Source organism: Tamandua tetradactyla, chromosome X (genome assembly GCF_023851605.1).
Source record: "Tamandua tetradactyla isolate mTamTet1 chromosome X, mTamTet1.pri, whole genome shotgun sequence".
NCBI classification, from domain to species: domain Eukaryota; kingdom Metazoa; phylum Chordata; class Mammalia; order Pilosa; family Myrmecophagidae; genus Tamandua; species Tamandua tetradactyla.
In genome coordinates this window covers 121,050,698-121,073,503 of record NC_135353.1, presented here as the reverse complement: position 1 = coordinate 121,073,503, position 22,806 = coordinate 121,050,698, and the positions used below count along the sequence as shown (strand labels likewise).

The window sequence follows — 22,806 nt, the reverse complement described above, 5'->3', positions numbered from 1 at the left end:
TGCATTTTCTAACATAACTTATGTGGACAGCTTATTTGAACACCATAAGTACATGGCACCTTAAGTAGGGCATGAGATTTTGTAGGTTTGTCCAGAGTGATGCCTCGATAAATCCCAGAAGGATTTGAACAGTGAATAAAAAAGTATTTGCAAAGTCCCCTTGGGGGAATGGTGAGAAAGAGGGAAAATTCAGCTTCTCCAAGTGGAGAATTCTTGGTATTCTCACAAGCAGTGGGGACAACCAAAGCTATAGGCTGAGCCCCCAATCTTGGGGTTTGTTCATATGAAACTTAACCCCGCAAAGGATAGGCTAAGCCTACTTAAAATTAGGCCTAAGAGTCACCCCCAGGCTCAGATGTGGCCTCTCTCTCCAGCCAACACAACAAGCAAACTCACCACCCTCCCCCTCTCTACATGGGACATGACTCCCAGGGGTGTGGAGCTTCCTGGCAGTGTGGTACAGAAATCCTAGAATGAGCTGAGACTCAGCACCAAGGGATTGAGAAAACCTCGATTGAAAGGGGGAAGAGAGAAATGAGACAAAATAAAGTGTCAATAGCTGAGAGATTCCAAACATAGTCAAGAGGTTATCCTAGAGGTTATTCTTATGCATTAAATAGATGTCACCTTTTTTAGTTAAGGCATAACAGAGAGGCTGGAGGGAACTGCCTGAAAATGTAGAGCTGTGTTCCAGTAGCCATGTTTCTTTAAGATGATTGTATAATGATACAGCTTTCGCAATGTGACTGTGAGATTGTGAAAACCTTGTGTCTGATGCTTCTTTTATCTACCTTATGGACAGATGAGTAAAACATATGGATTAAAAATAAATAAATAATGGGGGAACAAATGTTAAAATAAATGTAATAGATTGAAATGCTAGGGGTAAGGGGTATGGTATATATGAATTTTTTTGTTTTTTTTTATTTCTTTCTCTGAATTGATGCAAATGTGCTAAGAAATGATCATGAGGATGAATATACAACTATGTGATAAGAAATGAATGTTCATATTGTATGTTGATTGATTTTATTAATAAAAATTAAAAAACAAAAAACCAGAATTCAGTTTGGTTTTCAGGCACAGTGCTTGAAATCGGCGCGACTTAAGAACAAGACGAAATGAGAGCCATGGTGGGAGTTTGCTACCACATGGTCTGGCTTAACCTTGTTAGTCAATTTTGAATACAACTGAGTTCTGGAATTAACTGTGGATAATAAGAAATTAAATGATACCGTGGCAACTGTACTTCATGTTGTGGTTTCTCTATTGGAAAGCTTTTCTAAATCCCTTACTGAGCATATGTCGAATGATCTGGCGAACCAATTATTCTTCTATACTTGTTCATTTTCGTTAAAAATAGCAGTTTGCCTTTGCTTGGCAGGCACAGCAATTTGCCTTTACATCCTGCTACAAGGGTCACTGTTTAAATTCTCTAGCACCAAGTCATGCTCAGACATGTCAGGAATTTATACCAATAGCCTAGATCTAACTCAAAACTAATGATCACATCAATGATTTAGTGATGGTGGATGATTTAAAAACAGTTGGTGTCTAAAGCACCAATTTTCCTTAATGATTTTATGTCTCAGACCATTAAAGAGGAAAAAGTGTGAGGATTCTCTCAGACAGACCCTTTTTGAGAAGGGCAAAGCAATCAGAGCTAGGGCAATCAGAGAAGTTCTACACAAGACAGAACATTTTTATTCTTGAGCCATAGTTTTGGGATTAAAATGGGGGTGCAGAAATTAACTTCTTGGGAAATTAAGAGTTAACATATCCCTATTGTGGGTAAAAGTCTCCCTTCTTCTTGGTCTTATCACTGGCTTAAGATATTTTCTGGGGGTCTGTTCCAGACCAAGAGTGAAAGCAGAACTCACTTCTAGGGTTCTTGCTCAGGAAGTTGTTTGGAGATGGGGCATTCCAGATTCCATAGTTAATCTATTCAAAGGACATATTTCATAGCTTTTATATTCTAAAAGTAAGCCCCTGATCTAATAATCAGATTATCTCTTTTCTCTTGCCTTGCACCCCAAGCAGAGAAGTGGGCCTGAAAAATGGAATGGGCGCCTTAACTCAGTCAGCACACCATTTATTAAATATTCCATCATTTTGTTAAGTATTTGAAATGGCATTATATGCTGTATATCGAGTTTGTGTTTAGCCTCACTTCCAGTCCATCCATCTTCTTGCTTCTTCCCATACTAGTACGCACTGTGAGTGGAAGATGGAAAAATTTTCTCCCTGCCTTTAAGAAGGCCAGTTTTTGATACTGAACTGATGTTGGACTGAAATGGGTCACACAGCTCAGTCTTCATCTGAGTCACTGGGGCCGATGTACTGGCAGACAGCATCGTAATGAAGTTCCACCAACTGATTGTTTCTCCGCAGCTGCACCAAAGCCCGGCTCCGCTCTCTGTCTCGGGACAACAGATGCCCCACCTGGAACAGGGTGTGGTGGTGTTGGCAAAGCCACTGCCAGACCGCAGATCAGCCCCTGCATGACCCCCAACCCTCTATTCCCAGGTCTGGGACTTACCCTTCCAGCTTGTGGTCCCAGCACCACCATTACACACTTGCCCTCTGCCTTGGGAATCAGGGTCTCCAGCATGTCTTCCCTCAGGCCTACAGATGAAGGAGAGGGGAGTGAGGACTGCAGCCAAGGCCAGCCGGGTCAGGGTTGTTAGGTCTTTTCCGTATTCCCGGGAGTTACCCTATACCCTACTGACAGATGGAGTCCCACCACACTCATTTCACAGATGAAGAAACCTAGAGAGCAGTTCACAGAAATAACTAATACAGGAAGCACCTACATACAATGATGATGATGATGATGATGATAACAGACACCATTTATTGGGCAAATGTTGTAACCTCCACCCTGCACTGAGCTCAACAGACACCCCTCTGCAAGTGTCATGGTCAGGTTCATGTGTCAACTTGGCCAAGTGGTGGTACCTGTTTGTCTGGTTGGGCAAGTGCTGGCCTGTCTGTTGCTATGAGGACATTTCATAGAATTATATCACGAGCACGTCGGCTGCATCCACAGCTGATTCCATTTGTAATCAGCCAAGGGGAGTGTCTTCTGCAATGAGTGATGCTTAATCTAATCACTGGAAGCCTTTTAAGGAGGATTCAGAAGAAACAGGCTCTCTTCCTACTTCGGCCGGTAAGCCTCTCCTGTGGAGTTCGTCCAGACCCTCCATTGGAGTCGTCGGCTTCACAGGCTGCCCTGTGGATTCTGGACTCTATGTTCCCATGGTTATGTGAGACACTTTTATAAATTTCATATTTACGAATATTTCCTGTTGATTCTGTTTCTCTAGAGAACCCTAACTAATACAACAAGGCACCAATCATAAGATGGAGAAGTAGGTAATTTCCATACTAATTTTACAGATGAAGAAAGTGAAACTCAGATAATAACCATCATGGAAGCTTTAAATGTTCTTTAAGAGTATGCTGGACCTGACAAGAAACCTGAACTCTGCCCAACTTCCCAGCTGTTACCTGGGCTATGCTCTTGGCCTAAGACACCCTTCTCAAGGACAGCCTCTGGGATGAAAGAACCTAGCTGCCATCCCTCAGACTCACCTTCCAGGACTCGGCCTTCATCTGTCCTACACACACAGGTGTCTGGGGTCAGGACATCTTCAATTGTCATCTGGGGAAAGAGAGTAGGGGGAATTGAGAATGTCAGAGAGTTAAAGAGGCCCAGTCCTAGGGGAGGAAGGGTACCCAGGCTACAGGGTTCCCACCTTGGTGTTGTAATACTGGCCACCCTTGTGCAGTTTGTCCACAAATCGTACACGCAGGTCCCTGCGCAACCAGTGCTGATTCCTGGGGGTTGATTTTTCATTCTTGGCTGTGGGCTCATCCTGTCTGTGGAGAGGTGGTCCAAACTAGGCTCAGTTCATCAGACACACATTCTGATTGCTCCACCTTTGTCTGTGCTGTGAAACCCACCCATAATGCTGTTCCCAGTTTCTTGTAGGTGCCTATCTTACCTTGAAGCCTTCCCTGACAGCTCAAGCCTACCCAGGCCCCTGGATTCTTCCCCCATCCAAGATGCCAGGGACCCACCGGTCTGGAGGGTATTTCCTCTTCCTCTCTGAGTCTTCCCGCTGGACACCAAGATCCTGATTCCGAAGGGCCTTACATGATGAGGTTGTTCCGTTCTGTTGCTCTGGGGAAGTTTTATGTGTTTGCCCTGTTCAAGGGGATGTGGGGAGAACAAGGAAAGAGCTTAAGTGTCTTGCTGCCCTTTCCTTCTAAGGCCACATCTCAGCCTAGGGCTATCCCCTATCTGCCAAAGTACTCCCTTCTCACCATCACCCATTTGACGGGACTAAGAAAATGCCTCTCGCCTTCCTCTCAATCTTTTCTGCCTCCTTCAGAAAGCCATCCTAACCACCCCAACCTACATTGACAGTGCTTACCTGAGTCAACTGTTTGGCAGGGACTAGACAGATCCTGGAGAACTCTGTATGCAATCATCTCCTAAACTGCCCCATCTTATTGATATACATTTGTCTGGGCTATTCTGCCTGTCTAGACTGCCTTCCTCCTTGGCCATACCAAAATCCTAGCTGCTCCTTCACTCCTTAGCAAAACAGAAGGTTGTCACTACAAATAGACAGACCTCCTGAGGGTAGGAACTGGTTTCCCCAACTATTTCTTCCCCCTCAGAAAGATGCTAAAGACTCCAAAGGACACTATTCCATTCAACTCAATTCGGTATTACTCAAATGACTTGAATTAGCCACGATCTGTTCATTTTCACCTTCTGAGCTTTGAACAGAAGTCACACCTACCAGGCAAACCACTGTCCCTCCCCTCCGCAGATCTAAAATTTACCTCATAAGCTACACTCCCAGGAATGCTTCTCCAACTTCTCCAGTTATGTAAGAGCTTACTCACTGACATCCAAGGAGTTCTTGTCAAACTCCTTCTGGGAAACAGGTCGCAGGCAGTACTCACTAACAGTCACCACACGGCTTGCCATTGCAAGGCGAACCATGGCCCGGACGTTGTCGGGATCAAGACCCTCCACCTAAAGAGTTAGGGGGAAGAAGTCAGGTAGGACTTGAATGGACTCTAACCATATACCTAGGACTAATCTGTCATCCTCTTACCTACAATAGGCCTGGCCCCTCTGTCTCCACCAAATTGTGTTCCCTGAGGGCTGGGACCAGGCCTGCCTCCTGCTTCTTTCCTGCCAGACAGTAGGCATACTTTAAGCATTTAATCCTTAGGGATGTGTGGTTATGTGGTGTTCTCTTCTTTTTAGTGGGAAACGGGGTTTCAGAAAGGCCCAGCATGTAGTCCTGGATTACCTAGCATGACAATGGGCCAGTCATGCCTGAAACAAGGACTCCCAGCCATTCTAGTCCCAAACCCAACTGTTTCTCCCTCTGATTCTCATGCCAATCTAACCAGTTGCCTGTCTTGGGCTCCAGGGAATTCTTGGTTACTCACTTTCCCGTAGAGGCCTCGGTAGGGGCCAGACAGGACCACCACAGCTCCTCCAGGCACCAGCCCTTGAGGTTGGTCTTCCTTCCCCTTCTCTTGCTCATCATCTGGTCTCGGCAAGCGATAAGAGCTGGTGGAAGCCAGGGCCTGGGCTGCAGCCAGGTTGGCACCCAGCCCTAACCCCTTGGGCCTCAGTGAGTTGACACGGGGCTTTACCACTCTGAAGGGAGGAATTTGGGCTTCAATATTCCATTCCCTCTGCTCAAATCCCCACACCATCAAGAATACGCTACCTGAGCTTGTATTAGGACGGTTTTTTAAAAAAATTTTTTATTAATTAAAAAAAAATTACAAGAAACACATTCTCAACACATGCTCATTCCGCTCTACACATACACTCAGCAATTCACAATATCATCACATAATTGCATGTTCATCATCATGATCATTTCCCAGAACATTTTCATCAATTCAGAAAAAGAAATAAAAAGACAACAGAAAAATAAAACGAAAACATAAAAAAAGATTATACCTACCATACCCCTTACCCCTCCCTTTCATTGATCACTAGCATTTCAAACTAAATTTATTTTAACATTTGTCCCCCCTATTATTTATTTTTATTCCATATGTTCTACTCATCTATCGACAAGGTAGATAAAAGGAGTATCAGACACAAGGTTTTCACAATCACACAGTCACACTGTGAAAGCTATGTCATTATACAATCATCATCAAGAAACATGGCTACTGCAACACAGCTCTACATTTTCAGGCAGTTCCCTCCAGCCTCTCCATTACATCTTAGATAACAACGTGATATCTACTTAATGCATAAGAATAACCTCCAGGATAACCTCTCAACTCTAGGACTGTTTTTTGACCTACAGAAATGGCAATTTCATAGAGTTCAACCTAATAGCATACGGTGTATATTGTCTATTACAGAGTATCTACAGTGGGATCTGAGGCAGATTCCTGTAACCAAACACATTAATATTTCTGCAGGGGACATCGTATGAATATTCACCCCAAGTGGGAAAAAAAGACCATAAAACGTGCAACATCAATTCAGGTCATGTTTGACTGCCAAAAGAAATTATGACAAAATATTGATTTTCAGAATTCTTTAGAGTCTGGAATTGCAGATGAGGGATTGTAAGTCCATGTAATAATGGAAGATGTTTAATCTGTCCTTATTCTAGGCCTACTATCAGTGCTTTATGTGTAGAATTTCATTTAACCCTCACAATATATCTGTGAAGTAAGCACCATTATTATCTCCAGTTTTCAGATGAGGAAACTGATGCCCGGAGAGGGAAACTTTATATAAAAGTTTACACGAACTTTACAAAGTACAAGAAGGAACTGGAAACAGTAGTGGAAGGGGCAACTGGATTTATTATGGTACTGCTAATATGTCTTTGTTCACTGCCTGAATGTTTAGTTCTGGGCTGGCAGTAGTCATGGGCATTTTGTTCTCTGCCCCATCTGAATGTCCCCTCACTGCTCCCCAAGAACTCACTGATTGAAGGTGTGGCCAATGCCCTCGCCAGGTTTCCAGCCCATGCCTCGCAGCATGGCCAGCCCATAGGCCTCCACAGGGACTGCCTCATAATCTGCCTCCTCTGGTACCTATGGGTTCAGGAAGAAGGAGGAAGGTCAGGCTTTGTTTATGCTGGTCCCTCTGTTTGAAGTGAACTTTCTCTCACCCACTGGGCAACCCTCTATGCTGCTTTTCCAGTCAGCTCCAGGGTCAGTTTTTATTTCCTCTAGTCACCCCTGACTTCACTCCTCCATTTAGTCATTCAAAAACTATTTATAAAGCATGTATTCTGTCCTAGATACTGTTTTGGGTGCTGGGGATAAGGCAGTGAACAAAGGAGACAAAAACTCCTGGCCTTCTGGGGCTGACATTCTAGTTGCGGAGACACACAATAAATAAGATACAAAATACATGATGTGGGGCGGGCCGCGGTGGCTCAGCGGGCAAAGTGCTTGCCTGCTATGCCGGAGGACCTCGGTTCGATTCCCGGCCCCAGCCCATGTAACAAAAACGGAGAAACAGAATACAATAAAAAACAAGAAAATGTTTAAAAAATGTTTCCCTTTCTTCCTTCCTTCCTTCTCTCTGTCTTTCCTTTAAAAAAAAAAAAAAAAAAAAAAAAAAAAAAAAATACATGATGTGTCAGGTGGTGATAGCATATGAAGAAATAAAGCAGGTTAAGTGAATGCAGAGGAATGGAGAAGAGTGTGTCACTGAGAAGTTGACATGTGGGCAGAGGCCAGAAGGAGATGAGGGAAGGAGCCATAAGGAGAAGAGAAGGAAGAATACTCCAAGCAGAGAGAACAGTAAGAAGAAAGGTCCTAAGGCAGGAGAAGACTTCATATCTGTGAAGAGTATCATGAAAGTCAACATGACTGAAACTGAGATGAGGAGGGAAAGAGGGGTGGTCAGAATTTAATCAGGAGAGCTGAGCAGGTGCCAAAACCCTGGGTCAGGGTTTTGAGAAAGTGGACCAAGGAGGAAGTTACTGCAGTAGTCCAGGTGAAAGATGATGGTGGCTCAGACCTGGGTGGTGGTTGTGGTGATGGTGAGAAGTGGTCCGTTTCTGGATGGGATTTTAAAAAAATTTTTTTAAACTTTTTTTATTGTATAATATAACATATATACAAGGCAAAGAAAGAAAAAAGCAACAGTTTTCAAAGCACTCTTCAACAAGTAGTTACAGGATAGATCCCAGTGTTTGTCATGGGCTACCATACCATCATCTCAGATTTTTCCTTCTAGCTGCTCCAGAATATAGGAGGCTAGAAGGAATAAATATTTTTTATCATCACAATCAAAATTGTTTTCTTTTTTGTAAAAAACGGCATATATACAAAAAAGCAATAAATTTCAAAGCACAGAACAACAATTAGCTGTAGACCAGATTTCAGGGTTTGGTATGAGTTACAATTCCACAATTTTAGGTTTTTACTTCTAGCTGCTCTAAGATACTGGAGACTAAAAGAAATATCAATTTAATGATTCAGCAATCATTCGTTTGTTAAACCCTACCTTCTCTGTATAACGTGACCATAACCTTTAATCTTTCTCCCACTCTTTAGGGGTATTTGGGCTATGGCCATTCTAACTTTTTCATGTCGGAAGGGGCTGTCAATAATATGGGGTAGGAAAAAGGAACTAGCTGATGATCTGAAGAGGTTTGGCCGTCTAGGTTTCAGGACTTATCTGGCCCAAGGACCCATCTGGAGGTTGTAGGTTTCTGTAAAGTTACTCTAGTGCATGGAACCTTTGTAGAATCTTATATATTGCCCTAGGTATTCTTTAGGATTGACTGGAATGGTTTTGGATGGGGTTTGGCAAGTTATGATAGATAGCAGTGTCTAACTAAAGCTTGCCAGTGTCTAACCAGAGTAACCTCTCGACTCTTTGAGCTCTCTCAGCCACTGACACTTTATTAGTTACACTTCTTTTCCCCCTTTTAGTCAGGATGGAATTGTTGATCCCACAGTCCCAGAGCCGGACTCATCCCTGGGAATCATCTCCCACATCGCCAGGGAGACTTTCACCCCTGGATGTCATGTTCACATAGTGGGGAGGGCAATGATTTCACTTGCAGAGTTAGGCTTGGAGAGACCGAGGCCACATCTGAGTAACAAAAGAGGTCCCCCAGAAGTAACTCTTAGGCATGCCTATAGGTAGTCTAAGCTTCACAGCTACCTACATAAGCTTCACCAGAGTAAGCCTCAAGATCGAGGGCGTGGCCTATTGATTTGGGTGTCCCTAAAGTTTGACACAGTTCAGGGGATTCCCTGATGGTAAGGTTTAATAGTTCTATATATTTTCTCCCATCTGGATGTATTTTGAAAAAGGAGATGATGGGGTTGTGCTGATGGACGGTATATGGGGTATGGAACAAAGGGGGGAGTCAAGGATGACTCCAAGGTTTTTAGTCTGAGTAAGAGGAAGGATGGAATGTGATCAATTGAGATGTGAAAGGCTGTGGGAGGAGGTCTGTAGGAGGGAAAATTAGAGAAATGAGACCAAAGCTGGAACTGGATGAGGAGTCAAGTAAGGGTTTTGTTGTTAAGATGAAAGAAACTAGAGCACATGTGAAGTCTGATGAGAACAGTTCAGTAGAATAAGAGGGTATTGTGGGGCTATAGGAGAACCAGGCCCCAAAGAAGCATTGCAAAAAATAACCATGACTGAAGAGGTGAAGAACGGGGGTGTGAGGGACACACCCCTCACCTTTCCTGTTATCAACTCCCACCCTTACCCCTCTCAATCCTTTGCATTCACCCTCAGCTCCAGATACACCATGAGTTGCCTCACTATACTAATTTTCTGCCACAGTGCTTTTGCTTAGGCCATTGCTGCTCCCCTTAGATGTACTCACCCTGCTCTTCCCTCTCTCACAAAACCCTACCTATCCTCCACTCCTACCAATTTTGTCTGAGTCCCCATCTTTTCTCACCTGGACTATACAATAAGCATCTCTCTGGTCCCCTTGCTTCTACCTTTATGTGCTATTATGCTCTCTGTCAGAAGAGCCAGAGGGATTCCGTCAAATCATAAGTCAGGTCACGTCTCTTCTTTTCTGGCTCCTCTCACTCAGAGCAAAAGACAAAGACCTTACCATGGCCCACAAGGCTCTGCATCGTCTAGTCCTCGCTACCTTTTTGATCTCATCTACTCCTCTTCTCCCTTCCTCATTCTGCTCTAGCCACACTCCCCTCCTTGATGTTCCTCAAACACTCCAGGCAAAGTCTAGCCTCAGGGCTTTTACGTTTCCTGTACCCTTTGCTTCCCATCTCACTCAGATTAATTCCAGAATCCATACAGATTTTCCACACCCTGGGATCTGGAATCAACAAATGCTTCCCAAAAGGACAGTAGGAGGAAAGGATAGGCAGTAGGCCCCTAGTTCCCACACAGACTTTCCAAGCCTGACAGGCAGGGTGAAGAGCTGGGGCAGGAGGGGGGCAAGGGTCCAGCTCACTGTCTCAGCCTGGGGTTCGCTGTCTGCCCCTTCCCTGTTGTGAGTGCATTCTTTCTGGATCATGGGGATAGCGAGTGCAGGGTCAACACCCATGTTGTCTCTCTCCTCCAGAGACTTCTTGGATTCTAAGGAAGAATGGGAAGGAGCAATTAGGTCCCACCCTACACTTCCACCTTCCTCCCCTTCTTCCTTCACTGAGGTGGGCAAGGGGTCGGGGTTACTCACCCTCAATGAGCTCCTTCACAGCCTGAGACAGCACCCCATCCACTAAGACCTCAGTTTCTCTGGATGGCCTAGGGGCCTGGGTTGATGGCTGCCTGCGATGACCATTCTTGATCAAAGGGATGATGAGCTCCTTGGAGACTTCTGAGGGTTTCACACTGATGCCAACATAGAGGGGATGAGGGTGGGAGAGTAGCAGGGTCAGTATGTTCTGAGACACACCCCTTCACCCACAGAAAATACAAGAGCCAAACTCATCTCCATCCCCATGGACCACATACTCCATTCTCCTGTCTGGCTGTTCTGTTATGTCTCTGATGGCACCTTCCCTGGATTTCCCTCTCCTCCTTGACTCTTAAATGTCAGTGCCTTCAAAGAATCAATCCTGAACCTTCTGTTCATACCAAGACCCACTTCGATGGCTTCTACAGTGACCAGCAAATTACCATCTCCAGCCCAGACTCTACCCAGCTCCAGGCTCCACTCCAGCCTTCTAGACGGCTGACTCTTCTGGAAGTCCCTCTCTCAGGTCCCTCAGACTCTCCTTTCCAAATTAAGGGGATGATGGCTTCGCCCAAACTGAATCTGTCGCTCCACATAGGAGTAGGACCATTGCTTCAGCTGAGACACTCGGGGTCCCATCAACCTCCCCTGCTTTCCCATCTCCCAGAACTCAAACACCTCAAGTGTTCCCAAATCTTAAAGACACTCCCTCAGGAATACATCCTCTCGTCTCAATCCCCACAGTCCTTAGCTTCAAACTTCCCATCTCTACGACAAACTTCCGCCTTCCCGCCTCCACAAATTTGTTCAGGCTGTGCTTCAGGATTTCCAGGCCACTGTCAACAAGGCAACCAACTCAGATTCCGCCCTCCCGCTGGCTTCCCACCGCACCGATTCCTAGGGGGGCAAGGGACCCGGCGCATCACCTCTGCAATTCCCTCCCTTCCACGGTCTTCAAGAAGTCCTTCTCCTCCGTGGCCGCCTCCGCGCTGTTCCCCGGGTTCACCACCCGCCTCCGGACGGAGGTGCGAATAAAGCCAAACGAAATTGGACCAGTAGAGGTTGCCGCCGGCCGGGAAACACTCTCTTCGGCATCCGCCATCTTGCCCCTCTTCCCAGGTCGGTGCGCTGCTTGCCGGGAAGTTTAGTTTGGATCAGTTCACTGGGTGCGGACCGAGGACGGCACGAACTACCCTTCCCATAAAGCACTGCGGCCGAGTTGAAGACGTACACGGGGCAGTAGGAAGTAATTGTCGCTATTTGAGCGCATTGCACGAAGTATGCTCGGAAATGTAATTATTCAGTTCTTCGGGTGGAATAGGCGTGGCGGGAGGTCGGTTCATTACCGCCAGTTATTTATTCGTGTAGGCATTTGGCAAGTATGTACTGAGCGCCTACTGTGTGCATCTTGTTGTGGCGTGCTGATGTGAGAAGTATAGCTAAAATAAGCCATTAAGAAAAAAAATTAGCGAGCCCTAGTTGTGTACAATATTAAACAGTAGACATTTCAATGGTGCCTTCTCTGCCAGACATTATACTCGGCAGATTGATGGATTCAAATATTAATAAAATAGACTTCCCCTTCTTAGAGGCTCATATTCTAGCGGGGTACAGTGGCAATTAAACAGATTTTTGTAAAGATAGCTCCTAGCAACATTAAACATGTTTTCAGAGCCCTGTCCTAAGGCTTCAGATATTAATAATAAGTCTCTCTTGTGCAGGAGCTTAAGAGTTTGTAAAGGCAAAGACAGATAAACAAATTGACACAAGAAGTAATACTACAGCTTGGCTTCAAATTTATCCTAAAGAGGTCATCAAAAAGATTTTTTATATAAGATTCATCATAGCACAAAGGAATGTCATTACTGCAGGGTGCTGAAAACAGTAATTAATATTTTAAAATGTCACTTTATGTGTGAGACTAAAGCAAAAAATGTTTATTTGGTACAAAACTTATGACTAGTGCATTTCCTAATATAACTGATGTAGCTAGCTTGATTGAACACCATAAGTACTTGGAATCTCAGGTAGGACATGAGATTTTTTTTTTTTATTAATTAACGGAAAAAAAAGAAATTAACCCAACATTTAGAAATCATACCATTAGGACATGAGATTTTGTTGGTTTGTCCACAGTGATGCCCTGATGAATCCCAGAGTGATTCGATCAGTGAGTAGAACAGTATTTGCAGAGTCCCCTTCAGGGAATGGTGAGAACAGGGAGAAATTCAACTTCCCCAAGTTGAATTCTTCATATTCTCACAAGCAGTGTGGACAACCAAAGCTATAGGCTGAGCCCCCAGTCTTGGGGTTTGTTCATATGAAACTCAACCCCACAAAGGATAGGTCAAGTCTACTTAAAATTTAGGCCTAAGAGTCACCCCCAAGAGAGCCTTTTTTGTTGCTCAGATGTGGCCTCTCTCTCCAGCCAACACAACAAGCAAACTCACCACCCTCCCCCTGTCTAAGTGGGACATGACTCCCAGGGGTGTGGACCTTCCTGGCAACATGGGACAGATATCCTAGAATGGGCTGAGACTCAGCATCAAGGGATTGAGAAAAACCCTAGAATGAGCTGAGACTCAGCATCAAGGGATTGAGAAAACCTTCTCGACCAAAAGGGGGAAGAGGGAAATGAGACAAACTGTCAATGGCTGAGAGATTCCAAACAGAGTCGAGAGGTTATCCTGGAGGTTATTCTTACGCATTAAGTAGATATCACCTTGTTATTCAAGATGTAATGGAAAGGCTGGAGGGAACTGCCTGAAAAGGTAGAGCTGTGTTCCAGTAGCCATGTTTCTTGATGATGATTGAACAATGATATAACTTACACAATGTGACTATGTGATTGTGAAATCCTTGTGTCTGATGCTCCTTTTATCTACTTTGTTAACAGACGAGTAGAACATATAGAATAAAAATAAATAATGGGGGGACAAATGTTAAAGTAAATTTAGTTTGAAATGCTAGTGATCAATGAAAGGGAGGGGTAAGGGGTATGGTATGTATAATATTTTTTTTCTGTTTTCATTTATTTCTTTTTCTATTGTCTTTTTATTTCTTTTTCTAAAGTGATGCATATGTTCTAAGAAATGATGAATATGCAACTAAATGATGATATTGTGAATTACTGATTATATATGTAGAACGAAATGATCACATGTTAATGTTTTAGTTTGTTAAATTTTTTAAATTAATAAATAAATAAAATTTAAAAAAGATTCATCATAGCATTATTTATAGTGACAAAGCTTGAAGATCACTTAAATGAGCAACAGAAAGAGATCGGGCAAATGAATTATAGCACCCCTTGGATGGAATGATATGCTAGAGCCTTTAAATGTGAAGCTATAAATATTATTAAATGAAATAGGGTCCTGTTCACAATGTTTTAGAAAGTAGAATAGTATGGTGGTTCAAAGAATAGACTTGAAAAAAGGCAGCCCACTATCCAATCAATCTCGTGGCCGCATTCCCAGGCTGAGAAGCCTTGAGTATCCTGGGATGGACCCTGGAATATTAAGGTTCTCATTCTACTACAAGAACAACAACAACATCTTTAACTTTCTATTTTGAAATAATTTTAGACTTTGAGAAACTTTGTAAAAATAATAGAGTTCCTGTATATCCCTCATCCATCTCCCTCTAAACATTTTATATATAACCATGGTACAATGATCAAAATCAGGAAATGCGCATTAGTGCAAACCATTTGCTGCTCCAGAATCCAATCTAGGATCACACATCACATTTAGTTGTCATGTCTCCTTAGTCTCCTTCAGTCTATGATAGTTCCTTAGTCCTTCCTTGTTTTTCAGTACCTTAACACTTGAAAAGTACTGGTTAATTATTTTGTAGAATATACCTTGATTTGGGTTTATATGATGATTTCACATGATTAGACAGGGGTTAAGGGTTTTGGACCAGAATGCCATGAAGGTGATATGCCCTTTTCATCACATTATATGATGTTGATATGTCTTATTACTAGTGATGGTGTCATTGATCACTTGGTTAAGATGGTATAGTGGTTTGGAGCTATGCACCCTAGAAAAACATGTTTTTAAACTTAATCCACTCCGGTGGGTGTCGACCCATTGTAAGTAAGATCTCTTCAAGATGTTAATTCAGTTAAGGTGTGGTCCAAATGAATCAGGTTGGTTTTAATCTGGAGATAGTGGAGTGCTTTATCAGCAGAGTGAATGTCAGACCCAAAAAGCCACAAAGGGAGCAGCCAGAAACTGAAAGTCCAAAAGAGGAGAGGCCAAGAGTGGCTGCCATGTGCATTTTCATGTGACAGAGCAGCCCAAGATCAAGGATCACCAGCAGCCAGCCCCAGAATGCCAGTCTTCAGGAAGAAAGCATCACCTTGATGAGACCCTGATTTGACTTCTCCTAGCCTCAAAACAGTGAGCTGATAAATTCCCATTATTTAATCGAACACATTACATGGTCTTTGCTTTAGCAACGAGGAAATTAAGATAGGTCATGTCTTCTGGGTTTCTCCATTGGCTCCGTTGCCTAAGAAACAAGCTACCCGTAGCTGAAGTGATAACCACTTCCTGGGGCAGCCACCTGTGACAGTGTGAAAGTAATACAAAGAGCCTTATACAAGCTCTGACCAGAGGTCATTGAAAGATCCCTGCCTTCTCAGCTGGTTCCCATCTGGTCTCCGACTTGCTCCTGACATGTGCCACTGAAGATATGCCATGCTATCCTGGTCCTGATAACAAAATTTTGTGGTGAAATCATAATGCGAGAAATGCAAATCAAAATCACAATGAGTATCATCTCACACCCCCCAGAATGGCCATTGGCCGTTATCAAAACAAAACAGAACAAAACAAAAACCAGAAAACGATAAGTGCTGGAAAGGTTGTGGAGAAAGAGGCAAACTTATCCACTGTTGGTGGGAATATAAAATGGTGCAACCGTTTTGGAAAGCAGTTTGGCAGTTCCTCAGGAAGCTAAGTATAGAATTGCCATATGATCCAGCAATCCTATTGCTAGGTATCTATTCAGAGAACATGAGGACAAGGACACAAATGAACATTTGCACACCTATATTTAAAGCAGCATTATTTACAATTGCCAAGAGATGGAAACAGCCCAAATGTCCATCAACAGATGAGTGACTAAACAAACTGTGGTATATACATACGATGGAATATTACACAGCTGTAAGACAGAATTGTGTAAGATTCAGTTGTCAACTTGGCCAGGTGAGCATACCTAGTCTTGTTGCTGCGGACATAAGCCAACGGTATGTGAACCTCATCTGTTGCCAATTACATCTGCAGTCAGCTAGGAGGCGTGTCTGCTGCAATGAGTGATGTTTGACTTAATTGGCTGGTGCTTAAATGAGAGATTGCAACGTAGCACTGCTAAGCAGCTCATCATTCCTCATCTCAGCACTTGCAGCTCAGCCCAGGCCTTTGGAGATGCAGAAAGAAGTCACCCTGGGGAAAGTTGTTGGAACCCAGGGGCCTGGAGAGAAGACCAGCAGAGACCATCTTGTGCCTTCCACATAAGAAAGAACCTCAGTGGAAGGTTAGCTGCCTTTCCTCTGAAGAACCAACAAAATAAATCCCCTTTTATTAAAAAAACCAATTCATCTCTGGTGTGTTGCATGCCAGCAGCTAGCAAACTAGAACAAGAATAAATTCATGAAGCATGTAACAACATGGATGGGACTTGAAGACATTATACTAAGTGAAATTTTTTTTTTTTTTTACTAAGTGAAATTTATTTGCTGCAAAATTTATATTTTGATTAGTGCCTTTCCTAATTTAACTTGTATGGTCAGTTTAATTGAACACCGTAAACACACAGAACATTGAATAGGGCATGAGATTTTGTTGGTTTGTCCAGGTTAGTGTGAAGCCCTGATAAATCCCAAGGTGATCTGAACAGTGAATAAAGAAGTATTTGCAAAGTCCCCTTGTGGGGATGGGGAGAAAGGAGGAAATATTCAACTTCCCCATTTGGAGAATTTTTGATATTCTCAAAGCAGTGGGGACAATCAAATCAATAGGCTAAGCCCTTGATCTTGGGGTTTGCCCCTATGAAACTTATCCCTGCAAAGGACAGGATAAGCCTACTTAAAATTAGGCCTAAGAGTCACCCCTAGAGAATCTCTTTTGTTGCTCAGATGTGGCCTTTCTCTCTCTAAGCTGACACAGCAAAGAACTCACTGCCCTCCCCCTCTACATGGGACATGATTCCCAGGGGTGTAAATCTCCCTGGCAACATGGGACAGAAATCTTGGGATGAGCTGGGACTCAGCATCAAGAGATTGAGAAAACTTTCTCAACCAAAAGGGGGAGAAAAATGAGACAAAATAAAGTGTCAGTGTCTGAGAGATTTCCAAGAGTTGAGAGGTTATCCTGGAGGTTATTCTTATGGGTTACATAGATATCCCCTTTTTAGTTTATGGTGTATTAGAGTGGCTAGAGGGAAGTACCTGAAACTGTAGAGCTGTGTTCCAGTAGCTATGTTTCTTGAAGATGATTGTATAATGATATAGCTTTTACAGTCCGACTGTGTGATTGTGAAAACCTTGCGTCTAATGCTCCTTTTATCTGCAGTATGGACAAATGAGTAAAAAATATGGATAACAGGGGTGTGGACCTTCCTGGCAACGTGGGACAGAAATCCTAGAATGAGCTCAGACTCAGCATCAAGGGACGGAGAAAACCTTCTCGACCAAAAGGGGGAAGAGTGAAATGAGACAAAGTGTCAATGGCTGAGAGATTCCAAAGAGAGTCCAGAGGCTATCCTGGAGGTTATTCTTACGCATTAAGTAGATATCACCTTGTTGTTCAAGATGTAGTGGAGAGGCTGGAGGGAACTGCCTGAAAAGGTAGAGCTGTGTTCCAGTAGCCATGTTTCTTGATGATGATTGAACAATGACATAGCTTTCACAATGTGACTGTGTGATTGTGAAAATTTTGTGTCTGATGCTCCTTTTATCTACCATATCAACAGACGAGTAGAACATATGAAATAAAAATAAATAATAGGGGGAACAAATGTTAAAATAAATTTAGTTTGAAATGCTAATGATAAATGAAAGCGAGGGGTAAGGGGTATGGTATGTATAATTATTTTTTTCTGTTATTGTTTTATTTCTTTTTCTGTTGTCTTTTTATTCCTTTTTCTAAATTGATGCAAATGTTCTAAGAAATGATGATATGCAACTATGTGATGATATTGAGAATGTAAAAGGGAATTTTATAAAGCTTAACAGTAGCTAATTTTTCCTGCTTAATTTAGCTATTTACATATATTTTAGCTTCTGAAATATCCAGCAAAAGCATTTGTGTCATTTTATATTCACGGCTATGCATTTGGTGTGAGTTAAGAATTATAAAGAAAAGAATTATGGGCCCCATCAGGCTGAAGATAAACAATCCTGGCGCCAAGGTTACTTCTTGTAAAACTGTTAAGAAATGCTTATTGTAAAACTGTTCTTATCTGCTTTTTTTGCAAAACAGCACCTGTGACCCATGCTCAACCCCCACCCCCCTCATCTTACCCTTTAAAAAGCTTTTGCAGACTTAGGTTCGGGGCTCTCTGTTCCTGCGTGTTCAGCGAGCCCCACACATGTGTGGAAAATAAACCCCTTGCGTGTTGCATGAGAGAACGTCTCTTGGAGTCCTCCTTTGCGTGGCAAAATTCTCAAATTCTTACAAGAATTGCTGATTGTATATGTAGAATGGAATGATATGTTAATATTTTTGTTTGTTGTTAATTTTTTAAATTAATAAATAAAAAAGTTAAAAAAAAAACATATATAGGGTGGGCAACAGTGGCTCAGTTGCAGAGTTCTTGCCTACCATGCCGGAGACCTGGGTTTGATTCCCGGAGCCTGCCTATGTCAAAAAACAAAACAAAACAAAACAAAAACACCATATATAGAAAAAGCACCTTCAGAATTGTAGTATGAGGAGCCTAGCAGACTCTATTTCCAGCGAAGCAACTATAACTGGTGAAGATTATTAAAAAATAACAACGTAAAATCTCTAGTAATTGTCCTAGGGCATGAAGCAACTGGAGAAACATTTATCCAAGAAAATCTAATAAATATTTGTAAGAACAGCAAGAGTCTGGCATTTGAGCCATGACCTGCTCCTTTCCTGTGCCTCCACTCAGCGTGACAGAAGCTCTGTGCCACCCTGATGTGGCTAAGAATATGGGGCTCACTCTCCACCCAGCTCCCAGTCAAGGGCTGAGGAGGGGCAGGCCACCAGCTTTTCTCATCTCCTCCAGCCCTTTGTTGCAGAAAAGTTCTATTAAGGGAGGCTATGGCTGAGAGGTCTGGGGCTCCCTTCCTCCAACCAGACCCCACTCTTAGGTCCAGGGGCTATAACCCTGCCTAGCATGGTGTAACTCTTAGAGAAGTGAGCCACTGTCCCCACACCAGCCCCTGCAGAGCAGTGGGGCAATGTTTCTGCCCAAGCAGAGAGGCTGGCATATGCTAAGACATAGAGCTCATAGCTCTTCCTAAAAGGACGGCCTTTATCTGGAATAGAAAGACAGGAAATTCAACCCTAAGGGCATTATAAGCAGTTAAGAAGAGGCTAATATCTCTATTAACAAGGAAAACAATAGACTAGCTAAGAGCTTAACTGCGCAAACTAGGTTCAATGTGGGCCATGGTGGCTCACTGGCAAGAGCTCTAGCCTGCCATGCCAGGTTCGATTCCCAGTGTCTGCCCACATGAAAAAAAAAAAAAAAAAAGCATTGGTGAGGACCTGAAGAAATAGGAAGCCTTATACATTACTGGTGGGATTGTAAGATGGTATGATGACTTTGTTTGACAGTTTCTCAAGATTTTAAACATAGAGTTACTATATGATCCAATTCTACTCCACCGAAAGAAATAACCTACATCCACTTAAAAATTTGTACATGAATGTTCACAGCATTATTTATAACAGCCAAAAAGTGGAAACAACCCAAATATCCATCTACTGATGAATGGATAAATAAAATGTAGTATATCCATATAATGGAATATTAATGACTAATAAAAAGGAAAGAGGTATTAATACATACTACAAAATGGATGGACCTTGGGAATACTATGCTCAGTGAAAGAAGCCAGTTACAAAAGACCACATATTGTAGTAGTCAATTTTTATTAAGTGTTGAGAATAAGCAAATCTATGAGACAGAAAATATATTACTGGTTGCCTATGGCTTGGGGGGGGCTAATTAGAGTTAGAGAACAGGAAGTGATTGCTAGTAGGTATGGGTTTCCTTTTAGGGAAAGGAAAATGTTCTAAATTTACAATTGCAGTGATGATTGTACAACCCTGCGGATATATTAAAAACCTTCAAAGTGTACACTGTAAATGGGTGAATTATATGGCATGTGAATTATAGCTCAATAAAGCTGTTAGAATAGTTTTGAAAAAGTAGGATTTAAAACATTACCATGATTTCATATATGTTAAATCAAATTTCTACAATTTTTTTTGTTTGTATGCTGTATGGCAGGGTCACATTTCATTCTTTTTCCATGTGAGTAGCCCGTTATTTCAGCATCATTTGTTGAACTTTGTTTATTTTAGTTGGTTTGTTTTCTTTGTTTGGGAAGTGCATGGGCCAGGAATCGAACCCCAGTCTCCCCATGGTAAGCCAGAATTCTTCCACTGACGTACCCTCGCATCCCCAATTTCTACAAATTTTTAAAGTCAGAAAGAAGAGATAACGACAGAAAAATATGGACTTTACACAGTTCTCATCCTTAAGATATTAATCTATTACTTTTATATTCAGGCAATTAAGCTTTTCATACAGAGATTAAATGAAGTATAAAAGGTCAAGAAGCTGGTGGTGGAGAGTCACACTTGAACCTAGCCACTCTGCCCTTCTTACCCAATTGGGTTCTTACTCAATTCTCTATATTCAGGGCTTGCCCGGGATTCTCAGTGAGGCCCTGTCCACTGTTCTCCTTCAGCTGCTAGGATCCTCATCTTCCGCCCCCTCCCCAAGTTTGAATAAAGCAGTCTCCAGCACCCTAGGCCTGTCATAGTTCCCCCCAAAATGTTCACTGTTTCTCAGACCTTACTGTCTTTGTCATGCTGGGACCTGTACGCGGATGGCAAAGCGGACTCGGGGCAGGCAACTAACCATGATGTTGATGGTTGCAGAGTCCAGCAGGATAGCAACTAAGGATAGAACATAATAAGAACGCAGTTGAGTACAATTGGATAAACCACGGAAACCCCACCCCACAAATTAACATGCCATTTTCAACCCTCTGAACTCACATCCGGGTCTGCCCACCTAAAGAACTATCTAGGCCCCACCCCTCAAGTAATCATCCTAGGTCTGCACCACAAAAAAACCATAAAGTTTTTAAAACAATTATTTTTAGAGCACTTAATTTATTTTAGAGCACTTTTAAAAATACATATTTTTAAGGGCGGGCAACGGTGGCTCAGTGGCAGAGAGTTCTCCCTTACCATGCTAGAGACCCGGGTTTGATTCCTGGTGCCTGCCCATGTAAAAAACAACAACAAAAAAATATGTATGTATTTATAGAACACCAGTTGCAGGTTTACAGAAAAATCATGCAGAAAGTAGAGTTCCCATACACATCCCTTCACACCCAGTTTTTCCCATTGTTAACATTGCATATTGTAACATTTGTTACAATTGATGAACCAATAACATTATAATTATATTATTAAATAAACTCCATAGTTTATATTAGGGTTCAAAATTTGTGTTGTACAGTTCTACGGGTTGTATTTTTAATGGTGGCAATACATATACAAGCTAAAACTCCCCATGTCAACCACTCGCAAGTATACAAACCAGTGTTATTCATTACATTCACAGTACTGGGATGCCATCACCATTACCAAATTTTCCCACCACTCCAAACAAACACTGTACAGTGTAAGCCTTTAACTCCCCACTCCCCACCCTGCCACTGGCAGCCTACATTCTAATTATGTCATATAATAAGATCATACAATATTTGTTCTTTAGCGTCTGGCTTATTTCACTCAACTGACGTCTTCAAGGCTCATCCACGTTGTAGTATGTATGAGAACTTCATTCCTTTCTAGGGCTGAAAAGTATTCCACTGTGTGTATATCGACCCCACCTCTTAATTCATAATCCCAGACAGGGCTATGTGAATAATACTACAGCCCGTGTCTAAAACGCCCCAAATCCCATCCCCTCAAATAATACCCTTAGATACACCTGGGAGAGTGAAAATCCAGGATTGGGCTCCCAAACATTCCAGGCCCGCCCTCTGAACCTCAAAAATGCCTGACATTTCAAGCACCGTCTGCTCCTTAACTGGCATTCCACGCCCCTCTTCTACTTTATCTCCTCACCGCAATAACCCTCCAGCACCCGCCCCCTCAGAAAACAACAATCGAAGACCCGCTGGCGGAAATAATTATCCAGGCCCGCCCCGCCCACCCCCCTTACAGTTCTGGCATTGCCTACTGGAATTACCCATGCACGGCGCACTTCCTACACTAACAATCTAGGATAACACCGGGTCCCGCCCCTGGGACGCGATGCCAGCCCCGCCCCCTCAACTCACGCCTCTGGGCCCCAACCAGGGGAAGTACCCAACGATCTGGGTCCTGCCGCCTCCAAAGCACCCAGCAGCTCCCCTTCTTCCCCGCCTCCCCAGAGGACCGCGGCAGGGTCACTCACCCTCCTTGGGGCGCAGGCGCAATGTTGCTCCTGCCCTGCGCGCCAGGGCCGCCACGTCCGCCGCAGCTCGGGCCGCTAGGGGGCGCGCGTCGAGCCGCGCCAGGAGCTGCCGGGCGCTGGCGCCCGCGGGCGGGGCAGGGCCGCGGCCTGAGCGGGAGGGGGACAGGTCAGCGCCCACCCTCAGCCTCGGAACACCCCCATGCTTCCAGACGTCCGAAGCCTAGATGCCCCTCGAGGTCCCCGGACACCCCTGACCACTCACTCCCTCGATAGTTCCGGAGGACATCGACTGCCCCTCAACCTCTCCCGCGCCCCCCGACCGTCTCGGGTATGCCCGTGGAACTCCACTCGCCCCTGGAGACAGCCGTTTCGCTGTACTATTCCTGGACACCTTCAACCACTCGCT

The 22,806-nt window shown here is 43.5% G+C and overlaps 1 protein-coding gene across 2 annotated transcripts; it reads right to left on the bottom strand.

Annotated features, from left to right (window-relative positions):
• Positions 1-1,023: 1,023 nt before the first annotated feature.
• Positions 1,024-22,375, bottom strand: GPKOW (G-patch domain and KOW motifs). Of its 2 annotated transcripts, none has more exons than XM_077146472.1 (13): positions 22,313-22,375; positions 20,847-20,884; positions 11,633-12,145; positions 10,707-10,861; positions 10,482-10,606; positions 6,998-7,107; positions 5,479-5,692; positions 4,921-5,053; positions 4,084-4,210; positions 3,759-3,882; positions 3,595-3,664; positions 2,540-2,625; positions 1,024-2,442 (listed from the first exon to the last, which is right to left on the bottom strand). In XM_077146472.1, exons 3-13 carry the CDS (start codon positions 11,806-11,808, stop codon positions 2,308-2,310), a joined length of 1,455 nt encoding a protein of 484 aa, XP_077002587.1. In that variant the 5' UTR covers positions 11,809-12,145; positions 20,847-20,884; positions 22,313-22,375; the 3' UTR covers positions 1,024-2,307. The 2 variants fall into 2 exon arrangements, with proteins under 2 accessions (XP_077002587.1, XP_077002588.1); XM_077146473.1 differs by having other exon boundaries at positions 20,780-20,884; positions 22,313-22,359.
• Between the last annotated feature and the right edge of the window lie 431 nt (positions 22,376-22,806).